The following is an 11,212-nucleotide window of genomic DNA, read 5'->3' as shown; positions in this document are numbered from 1 at the left end:
AGTTCTCAGGACCCGCCCCTCCCCCATCCCCCCCCTTCCCGGCCTCCCCTGTGCATTCTCTCCTACCTTGAGGCTGACATTGTTAGTGCTGCCCTGGCCTTGGGCCAGGTCAGGGCAACTCTGGCCACCCCAGGGCCTGAAAAGGAAGCACAGGGGGAAGGGAATGAGTTAGCCTTCTCCTCTCCCACCCCAAGACGTGACCCAGCGGCCTCCCTCACTTCTCTCAGAGCCCACAGCCTGGATGAGCTCCTGAAATCTGGGGAAGGGGAAGCTTGTACAGCAGCCTCCTCTCTGCTCCCTCCCACAACTGTCCACTCCACCCCCAGAAGACAGAGAAAGAGGGATGGGCTTGGAGAAAAGTGGGGACTGGGCCTGTATCAGGGCCAGAATACAGAAAAGAGACGGTGTCCCGATAATTCAAAAGCTCGCCATTTGCTGAAGCACTCCCTATGCCAGGCTTAGCACTGGGTATTGTGCCTACGTGATCTCCTTTAAGCCTCAAAATAAGCCTAAAAGGTGGGTATTAGTGCCCCCATTTTTCAGGTAAGGAAACTGAGGCCAGAGAGGTGAATCCTAGACTCACACGACTAATGAGCCTTGGAAGTAAGACATAGGACCATCCCACTTCAAAGGCTGGTTGGACATCACCACACTTACGGGGGGGCAAGATGAGGATGTGCCTCGGCGGCCTCCTCCATGCACTCTGACCCCCACCCCGGGAAATCGGCAGGAACCAGAGGCTTGTGCCTCAGTCCCATTCTCACAGCTGGTGAGAGCTGAATCCAAGTGCATACACGGGATGTGTCAACATGCTACTGCAGGAGCCTCCGCAGTCCCGCCCCTGCCCTCCAATCCCTGAACCACCTACACCCCAACCCCACCTCCTCTCAAGTGGGGAGAGGGAGGAGCAGAGCCACCTGGGCCTATAGGGCAGGTTTCTGCCAGGCAGGGTAAAGGGAGAGGGCGTGTCTTCCAGCGGGGTAGGGCATGGCACTACCACCCCCCAGGTCACCCAGGCTTCCCAGCATAGGGTGGCTAGGCCCTCCCTGCCCCTCCCCTCTCTCTTTGGGGTGAGAGAGCAGTACAAACCCTTCCCCTCACTCTGCCTCCACCACGCCCCCATTCCTCCCAAGGTGCGCTGAAAACAGTTGTGTCATGATAAGATCAGAACAAATTGCTGGGTAACTGAACAGCACAGACACACAAACACCCCACCCTCTCCTGGGATATAGGCCCAGGAGCTACTGGGGTCCTCGATTCCAGCTCCTAGCCATACAGAGCCTTTTCCTGCCATTCAAACATCAGCTGCCAGTGAATGGGCTCGGAGAGGGGACTTCATTTGGTCCGGGTCACGTGGCCAGTGGCACCGAGGCTGGGACAGACGCTGGCCCCCTTGCTTGCAGGCCTTCAGTCTCTCGAGGCCACGGAGCAGCCGGGGTTCAGGATGTGAGCTCTGGAGTCCGACTGCCTAAGCTGGTACTCCAGCTCCACCACGCCCCAGTGGTGCGGTGGACCGGGCACTTTGCCTCTCTGAACCTCCATTTCCATGTCTGAATCACACTGAATACCTGTCTCATGGAGCTGCTGTGAGGATTCAATGAGATCGCTCAAGTGAGGCACTAAGCAGGTGGCAAAGAAAGGCTGATTGCTGTTGCCATCTGGGATGACAGGGAAAACCTCTCCGTGGCACCAAGGGCAAGTGCAGGGCAGCCTGAGACCACTCAGGGGCCGGTCACACTCCTAACAAAGCGTCAGGAAGACCAGAGGGAACTGGCCTGTTAGGTGAGAATCAAAGTCCACACAGGCGGAAGGAGTGACTGCGTTTGCCTCTAACTCCTCCGTAAAGAAATTGTCTGCGGGCGGCCAGCCTGACTTAAGGAAATCGCAAAAGTTGTTTCAAAGTTTCAGAAGAGCACAGGGAGTTTATAAAGACCGTCTTCGCATTGACATATCCAAAATCGACACATTTTTATGCTCCGAGACACTCACATCTCACATACGCTTATTTTAATATCTACTACAATCTCAGACAGCAACACACACACACACACACACACACACACACACACTCACACACACACGCACACACACGCTAGGGCACCCCACGCGGCCCTCCTCCATCCCTCACCTATCCCGGGCTCTGGCCTCCTCCGGGGTCCGCTTCCCCCTGCGCACCCCTAACCCGGCCAGGCGACGGACCAGGCGGACCCCCAGGCCCTCGCGCCGCTCGGCCATGGCGCGGGCAAGGCCCCGGGCCCGGGACGTCGGGGCGCCTGACCGCTTCGGGCCGCCGGGCCCACCCGGATCCGCTCCTGAGCGGAGAACCGCCTACTCCGGCCCGTCCCCCAGAGCAAACAGCGGTCCCGCCCGCCCGCGTGCCGGCGGGGACCCACCCAGATGCTGCCCATACCCGGGGACAGCGAGTGCGCTTTGTAGGGGCCGCCCGGACCCCGGCGACTGACCCCTTCTCCCCCGGGCCCTGCCCGCGCGCCTTTGGGTCTCCTGGGGGCGCCAGGGCCCCCCGAGACAGCCATCCCCCAAGCTGGGTCTACACGAGGGGGGCGGGGACCTAGGGATCGAGGTGAGCGGGGGCCAGGAGGCGGGGCTGAGCGAAGGGTCTTTCCCGCCCCCACGAAGGAGGAGCTAGAACACGGGGCGGGGCCGTGTGCTGGGGTGGGCGTGGTCTCGTCGACTGGGCGGGGCCTTACCCAGTGGTTGTCACCTGGCGGGGCGGTGGGGGGGGGGGGTCCAAAGCGGTGACTGGGTGGCGAAGCCCACCCTGCCATTGTCTGCCGTGGTGGGCTCCCTGTGAGAGCCCTCTGTCCTGGAGACGGACACAGCCAGAATCTCCACCAGCACCCCGTGGGGAAACCGCCCTGAAACCCACATGGCTGGGAATGGCGCCCTGCTGGACGATGTCCAGCCATTGTTGTTTAATAACAGCTACTGTTCGCTGTGATATAGCCTGGACCTTCTGCCTCCCAGCTGCTGCCTTCCCACCTGCTGCTGCCTCTGTATCTCTCAGGTGCGGGTAGGGGACACCTTGCACCTTTGAGGGGATCCTCTAGGACCGCAGAAAGGCCACCGGGAGGGTCCCAGTTCCCCAGGCTCTCTTTGCCAGCTCTTCTCTGCCTATAGTCCTTGAAGGGCCTCTTCCCCTTCACTGAGCCCAGCACCTCCTTAGCCCTTTGCCCTCTGTGGTGACTGGTCCTGGCACACGGGACATCATGCATGGCAGGGAGTAACCAGCTGAGGGGCACCGTGGCCTCCTAAGAACTAAGACAAGAGGTGGTGGGAAGCAGCAGACAGACATCTGGACAGATGAGAGAGCAATGTGCCCCTTCTTGGCAGCACAGTCTGCACCTTGCAGAGGCCTGGAAGACTGGACTGTCCATTTGTGAGCTGAGATGAAGGACCTGGTCCCAAGAGGGAGCAGAAGCCAAACCCAAGCCCGAGGTAGTGACTGCAGGACCCACTCCATGTGTCTTCCTGCCTTGACCTGCTCCAAGGTGAGTTGTGAAGTCTGGCAAATACCCGGCGGCTTCCCCCTCCACTGTTGAAGCTCAAGAGGCCCCAACTGGTGATAGAGAAAATCCTTTAATCGCTCTGCCCCTGCCCCTCCCCAGAGCAGTCCCGACACCACCATCAGGCTGGCTGCCCTTGCTTTCCCTGAGATGCTGAGGACACCTTATTCTTGTCAGCTTCCTGGCCCACCCGCCTCTCTGATGGCGCCATCACAAGATCTAGTGCCCCTTGGTGCCACCCGGCAAGGCAGGTGAGAGATGTCAGAGGTAGGTGGGTACAAGCCAGGCTGCAGGGCAGTGGAGCGTGCAGCCGATGGTGCAGCTGCAGGTGAACGTTCTGGGTGAAGCGACTTGGGCAGACAGTGCACGGGGCGGGCGGGGCCCCTGAGTGCAGGCGCAGGTGGGCCTTGAGGTTGCTGGAGCTGCTGAAGCGCTTGTGGCACATCTGATGGGAATGAGCACTGGCATCAGTCCTGCCCACCCAGCTGGCTCCGGCTCTCCGCTTCCCTTCCCTACTCCCTCCCCACTTCCCTGGAATACAGACTCTGAAGCTCCCCCCGCCCCCACCGCCCCAGGATTCCACCCTGGGACCCACAGTGTCTGGCACATTGGAGCCAGGCAGACCTGGGTTGGTATCCTGGTTCTTTTATTCCCTGCATGACCTTGTCTAGGCGACTTCCCCTCTCTGAGCCTTGTTCACCTGATTGGTAACATGTGACTATTCATACTTAACCTCATCGGTATGATAGACTGAACGAGATAATCACATGCATCCTTTGTGAGTGGGGCTGCTGCTTCAGTGGGTATAATTAACATTTACTGGGAGCAGCCACAGGCTAGGAATTGGTCTCATGTCGTCTTCCCCAGGACCCTGAAGAAGCATGACTAATACTAGGGCAACTCCTATAAGTCAGCGAGAAAGCAGGGGCTCAGCGGAGTGAAGCCACTGGCCAAAGGCCACACAACAAGTTGGAGGCAGAGCAAGGATTTGAACCCACGCAGCTCAGACTCATAGCCACTAGGCTGCCTTCATTTCTGTTTGTGTCAAACAGGAAAGGAGTCCCTGCCCTCTGACCACCCAAGGGCAGTGAGGAGGCTCAAAGAGGGAGAGAGCCAACCTTGAGCTGATGTCATTTATGTGCAGTGTTTGTATACTTTGTACACATTATGCCATTAACTTCTCCAGCAACGCTGGAAAGAAGGTAATAGGTATCCACCCCCAACTTTATCATCCTCCCGCACAGACTTGCACCTCTATTCCCCGCTCCAGACCCCAGGAGTGACCTCCAATAGCACTTCCTGGCCCTTCCAGGCTGAGGGGTCATTTTCATCCTCCTCCACCTCCTTCCCTGGCCCCACCCTTGCCTCCTGTCCAGTCTCTGCTTGCTCAGGAGGATTGGAAATGGAGGCTACAGGGGCCCTCCCCCCAGGGTCTGGAACGCCTTCCTCACTTGCCTGCAGGAGTGCAGGAGGGGAGAAGGGTCTCACCAGGCACTTGTGGGGCCGCTCCCCAGTATGCACCAGGCGGTGCTTCTGCAGGTGGGCGAGCTGGGTGAAGCTTTTCTGGCACAGGGCACACTGAAACGGGCGCTCCCCACTGTGCACACGCAGATGGACCTGAGCCAGGTGTGGGAGAAATGCTGCCAGCAGCCCAGGGCCCCAGCAGGGCCTGGGGTCCTCTCTGAACCTCTCCCCACATCTCCACAGGAACTCATTCTGGCATCAAGGCCTCTCAGTCCCCTCTCCTCCCTGTCACTCCCCCCTTGGGGCCTCTCTTCCATTCCTCAGACACCCCCTCTTCCTGTTGCCCTGAGGGAGGGAGGTGGCAGTGGTCAGAAGGCCAGGTGGGGGCAGTGCTTCTCAAAGTGTGGTCCACAGACCAGCAGCAGCAGCGTCACCCGGAAGTACATCAAAACATTAAACATGTAGATTCTCGGGCCCCACGCTGACCATCTGAATTAGAATCCCTGGGCTGGGGTCTGGGAATCTGCATGTTCACTAGCTCTTTTGGTAGTTTGCGGCTCATTAACGTTTAGGAACTCATGCCCTAGAGGATCAAGAAGGCATCTCCCCCCAGTAATCATAACCTTTCCTCAACCTCAGCAGTGCCGACTTATGCCTAGCTGCCCATCTTTGCTGACATGGAGGTGTGCCCATGGTCGCCCCCTGGTGGACGCCAACGGCACTGGGCGCTGGTTTGTGGGATCCCACTTGAAAAAGGCTGGTCCTCAGTTCTGTGGGACTCACTGAGATCGACTCCTTCGCCCACTGAACTTCAAACAAACAAACACGAGGAGGCTTAACTGGGAATCTAGAAGGAATGGCTGTTCAGGAAAGGGCTTTGCACTAGATGCTGAGAGACCGAGATCAAGGCCTAAATCCACCGTTAAATTAAAAGATGCTGGGGGGTGGGGGGTGGGCAGCGGAGCCCAGGAGGCCGGTACCTTGAGGTTGGAGAGCTGCCCGAAGCTCTTGCTGCACACGTTGCATTCGTACAGGATTTTGCCGTTCTCTCTCTTCAGCGGGTAAGGCAGGGCTGCTCGGGAGCCCGGGGGGGCCCGCTTTGCTGGAGCCGCCCTGCCAGCGTGCTCCGGCCCCGGGGAGAAGGTCCCGGCAGCCCCAGGGCCTGGAATCCGGGCCTGGGACAGTGGGGTTTGACCAGAGTCTTGAGAGGCCCCTGGGTAGGGACGCAGGGCCTCCCCCCAGGAGCTGTGGCGCCCAGGCTCCCGGACACTCATCAGCACACTGGGCACAGCCCTGGTGGGGTAGGAGGTATCTTGGGGCAACATGAAGAAAGGGTGGCATTGGACAGAAGGTGGGGCCCCATAGGTGAACAGATAAGGTGGGGGCAGGAGAAATGGATATGAAGGGCAGAGGGGGTGAAGGCAGCATGGGAGTTCTTGGGAGATGGGAACGGGTGAGGGGCGGGAGCAGAAAGCCAAGGATCTGGAGCACTTTCCACGCTGCCAGGGGGCTGGGGAAGAGCTGTTGTGAGGAGAGAAGGGTGGGCAGGGGGCCTCCTCATCCGCTCTTCCCTGCTGGCTCCCCATCTCATCCCTGCTCAGAGGGGACGAGGCTGTGAGTTGGTCATCATCCGTGGAGCCGGCATGTGGCCCTGGTGGCTGGCGCTCTGAGAAGAAGAGGGGCGCCAGTCAGGGCCCCACGGGCTGGGCCAGAGTCCTGCCCCCATCGAGCCTGCCCCCTGGGGCTGGTAACTGGGCAAGACCTTCTCCCTCGCTGGACTTTCCTGTCTGCAATCACACTTGCCAGGAAAAGCGGCTAGTATTGGTGCAGGGCGGAACCATTTTAGGGAGAGGAAACCATTGAAGACGCCTGTTAGACAGCCACGTGGAGCAGTCAGGTGGGCGGTTGGAGTTTCGAGGCGAGGTCCGAGCGGGAGAGATACATTTGGGTGCCAGGGGCCCAGATGATATCACCTGAGGATGACACTAGGTCTGCTGTGTCCAAAATGGACACCTGAGACGTGTCCGCACTGAAATTAATTAAAATAAAGGCAATAAAAAATTCAGCTCCGCGGGGGCACTAGCCACATTTAAAAAGCTCAATAGGTAGGAGGTATGATATCAGACAGCACAGGCACAGAACATTTCCATCATCGCAGGAGGTCCTAGCACACAGTGCCACTCTAAAGAGAACAGGAGAGCAGAGGGGAAGAGGAGGAGAGAGGAGAGGAGGGGAGGAGGAGGGAAGGAGGGAGGGGAAGGGAGAGAAGGGAAGGGAAGAGGGCGCTGGACTGTTCTGGAACAGGTGAATATTTAGGAGGAAAGTAGAGAAGAGCTTTGCAAGGGGACTGAGATGCAACAGACAGTGAGGTAGGAGCTAATCAGGAGTGATAGGAAGTAAAAACAATACATATCTATTGTCTGCTTGAGTTCTCATTCATTCACTCAACCAACGCTATACTGAGCTGTTTTGCTCTGTGCTCTTGCAGGGGGTGGGGTAGGTGACAAAGGACACAGCCACGCAGTCCCTGCCCTCCAGGAGGTCACAGTGGCCTAAGGGAATGGTGTATTAAAATGCAACAAGCCGCCCTGGCTGGTTTGGCTCAGTGGATAGAGAGTCGGCCTGCAAACTGAAGGGTCCCGGTTCGATTCCAGTCAAGGGTGCATGCCCAGGTTGTGGGCTCAATCCCCAGTGTGTGGTGTGCAACAGGCAACCGATCAATGATTCTCTCTCATCATTGATGATTCTTTCTCCCTCTCCCTTCCTCTCTGAAATCAATAAAAATATATATTTAAAATAAAATGCAACAAGCCTAGAACATAGGGATAGTGAGAGCTGACTTTTATAGAAGAAACTGGCCTCAGTGATGTTCCCAAGGTCTTGGAGCTAAAAGAGCAGCACCGGGGCTCCACCCCAACTCCCAGTCAGTGCTCCTCTAGCTCAAAGAGGTAGGCAAGTGCCATCCTCACAGCCTACACCTGATCCCACTGCCCACCTCCTCTGGCTCAGGTGTCACCGCCTTGAGAGCCCCCTGCACGCCTAGGTCCGAACTCCAGGCCAAAGTGTGCTAGTCAAGTGTGCCTGAGGCTCTGTCCTTACCAGTGACACCGGGTCCCCTCCCCCTCCCACCCTGAAGCCTAACAGTGCCCCACCTCAGCCTCCACGTACTGCAGCCCTGGGGCCTGGACTTACTGGTGTTCAGGGAGTCCTCTCCGAGGCCCTGTGGGGCTGTGCCCGGGGCTGCCGGCTGCAGGGACATAGGTAGAGATCCAGGCTCTGGGGCAGGCCGGCAGGGCAGACCTGGCTGCTGTCAGCGGCAGGGGCACAGCCAGCTGGCACAGGACGGGCCGTGGATGTCCACTGTGTCTGGAAGCGGCCTGCAGGCTGGGAAGACCTGGAGGGCAGGGGGCAAGGGGCTGGGGGCTGTGACTCCTGGGTCCCTGGGATGATCCCACCCCTATTTGGTTTCCAGAGCAGGAGGAGAAGCTATATCTGTCACTCAAATGGCTTCCCTTTCCCTCACTCAGAGATTCCTTTCCCCGGGCACTTTCATGCCTACCCAGAAATGCCTTCCCTCTGCCCCTAGAGCCCCTTACCTAGCATTCTTCTTCCCACCTCTCTTCCTAACCACCCTGGTCCCACCAAGTCTCAGACCATCTACTCTGTTTTGAATGGAGCCAACGACAACTTGAAGAAAATCCTCATCAAGACTGTAAACCCACCCTAGCCAGTTTGGCTCAGAGGTTAGAGCGTCGGCCCGCAGACTGAAGGGTCTCGGATTCGATTCCAGTAAAGAGCATGTACCTAGGTTGCAGGCTCAATCCCCAGCCCCAGCTGAGACAAGTGTGGGAAGCAAGCAATCAATGTGTCTCTCTCACATCAATGTTTCTCTCTCTCTCTCTCTCTCTGTCTCTCCATCTCCCTTCCACTCTCTCTAAAAATCAATGGAAAAATATCCTCGGTGAGGATTAACAACAACAACAAAGAAGATTGCAAACCCCACAAGACGGGCCCTAAAGCCAAGGCCACAATCATACAGCCAAGCCTCCGAGTGGCCCTGCCCCTTTCTCGTGGCCCACAGGAGAGTCTGGCCCCCAGGGCACGCGAGAGGGTGTCTGGCACCTCAAGGGTCCATCCCCATGATGTGCTGGGGTAGGGGTGCTCAGGACCAGGGGACAATGGGAACCCAGGTCCCTTCAAATTTCCCCCACTTCCTCCTAACGTCCCCTCCCTCCATAAGCAGGGCTGCGATTCCACCTTACCTGGTCGTCTTGGCAGGACTGGAAGTCCAGGCTGGGGGACAGGGAGCTCCCTGTGCTCCTCAGGGGCTCGGTCTTGTGACAACCCAATTCTGGAGCAGGTCCCCCCTTCATACCGCCACCACCTGCTGGGAAGACAAGTCAGTCACAGGTGAGCAGTAAAGGTCCTCCAAATGGCATGGCTTCAAGGGCTGGCTTTCCCATTAAACCATCGAGTGACCTTGAGCCAGTCACTGCCCTCCTGGCCTCAGTTTCCCTATCTGCAAAATGGGCGGGTTGGACTATTTGATGTGTGAGGACTCTCTCAGTGCTGACATTTAGAAGCCAATGATGTGCTCCTGGCTCCTGTAGCCAATCAGAGGTGAGGAGCAGAGCCAGACTGATTCCCATTCCTGGGGAAGAGAGGAGAGAGGAAGGTCTTTATGAAGATTATTCCCAAGTGAGCTCAGAGATCTGAGGGAATATTCCAGACTCCTTGGGGCCACAGGGAACTGGGAAGCCACTCTCCTCCATGCTGGGAGGGATTCAGGACTGCAGACTACCCACCACAGGCTCCCGCCAAGGGAAACTGTCCACCAAGCAGAGCCCTGCATCCGCTCACCCACACAGCTTTTCTGGGCAGCTAAGGAGGTCCCAGATCCTGCCCCCCGAGCCTGCCCCCCAGCTCTCTCACCAGCGTCTGTCTCAGAGAGTGGCCAAGAGTGGCTCCGGGCCCCTGACTGGTCTGCCAGGAAGATGCCCTGAGCTCAGCTGTCTGCTCAGTCGTCTACTCGCTTCTCTGCCATCTTTCATTGAAGGTCACGAAGCACGCGACCACCTCAGCTCAACACATGTCCCAAGGCACTTCCCCTTCCCCTCAGTAACCACCCTTCCCTCTTTACCCCACGTGCTCCTGAGCACCCCAGCACCCACCAAAGCTCAGACTCCTTCCCTTTTCCCCAACCCCTTCCAACCCTGCCCAGGCCTCACAGCAAACCCCCAAAGGAGGGGCCTCCTGCGTGAGGCTCTCCACCTGGCTCTGCAGTCCCCTCCGGCCGGGAAGGGAGGAGGTAGGCTGGCTGCTGGGGCAGCCGCTGCCTGTGGCTGAAGCCCCAATGGCTGCAAGAGATGATGGGAAGGTGCTACATTTGACTTCCTATTTATATGCCGCAAATAGGAAGAAGGGGGGCGGGCAGGCAGTCTGGGGCCCTGTGAGACCTGACAACGGGGGCGAGGGGGGGGGCACCGCCCACCAGCCTTTGTCTACACGTAGCAACTCTAGAGGACACCGTGATGGTGTTTTGTTGGTTTGTTTTGGTTTTGTTTTTGGAAACACGTTAGGGACGTATTGAGCATCCCTTCCTGTTTTCACATCACGTTTCAGGTCTAAGTCAGTGGTTCTCAGTTGGTGGCTAAGTACCCCGTCAGGGACACCAAGTTATGACAAGGGGTCAGAGGTACTTTATGTGCATCAAACACTTCCCGTAGACTGAATAATAAAATGACTGGCATATGCCGAAACCGGTTTGGCTCAGTGGATAGAGCGTCAGCCTGCAGACTGAAAGGTCCCAGGTTCTATTCCAGTCAAGGGCATGTACCTTGGTTGTGGGCACGTCCCCAGTGGGGGGGGTGCAGGAGGCAGCTGATCGATGTTTCTCTCTCATCGATGTTTCTAGCTTTCTGTCCCTCTCCCTTCCTCTCTGTAAAAAATCAATAAAACATATTTTAAAAAAATAAAATAAAATAAAATGACTGGCATAGAGATCCACTCCGTCCAAATGGATGTGTTTGTCATTCATTGAACGTGCTGGTTTTGGGGCCACTGTGAACTGGGCCGCTGAGATGTCAGTGTGTGCGGGTGAGGAGGAGTTAGGGGGTTGCTCTGGTTCTCAGAGAACCCTGAGCAAGAGGGGGACAGGCAGGGCTCAGAGGCTGGAGCTGGGGTCCTTCTGGGGACGGGGTCCAACTGAAACAGAGATGGACAGT

The 11,212-nt window shown here is 57.6% G+C and overlaps 1 protein-coding gene across 1 annotated transcript; it reads right to left on the bottom strand.

Moving 5' to 3' along the window:
• Positions 1-3,645: 3,645 nt before the first annotated feature.
• Positions 3,646-9,361, bottom strand: ZNF683 (zinc finger protein 683; the record flags this gene model as incomplete). Its single annotated transcript, XM_079777868.1, has 5 exons — positions 3,646-3,969; positions 5,013-5,141; positions 5,969-6,654; positions 8,181-8,235; positions 9,251-9,361. The coding sequence occupies 5 exons, from the start codon at positions 9,359-9,361 to the stop codon at positions 3,646-3,648; spliced, it is 1,305 nt and encodes a 434-aa protein (XP_079633994.1).
• Positions 9,362-11,212: the final 1,851 nt, after the last annotated feature.

The sequence above is a fragment of the Cnephaeus nilssonii genome, assembly GCF_951640355.1.
Source record: "Cnephaeus nilssonii genome assembly, chromosome: 7".
Taxonomy (NCBI): domain Eukaryota; kingdom Metazoa; phylum Chordata; class Mammalia; order Chiroptera; family Vespertilionidae; genus Cnephaeus; species Cnephaeus nilssonii.
This window is presented reverse-complemented; position numbering and strand designations above follow the sequence as displayed.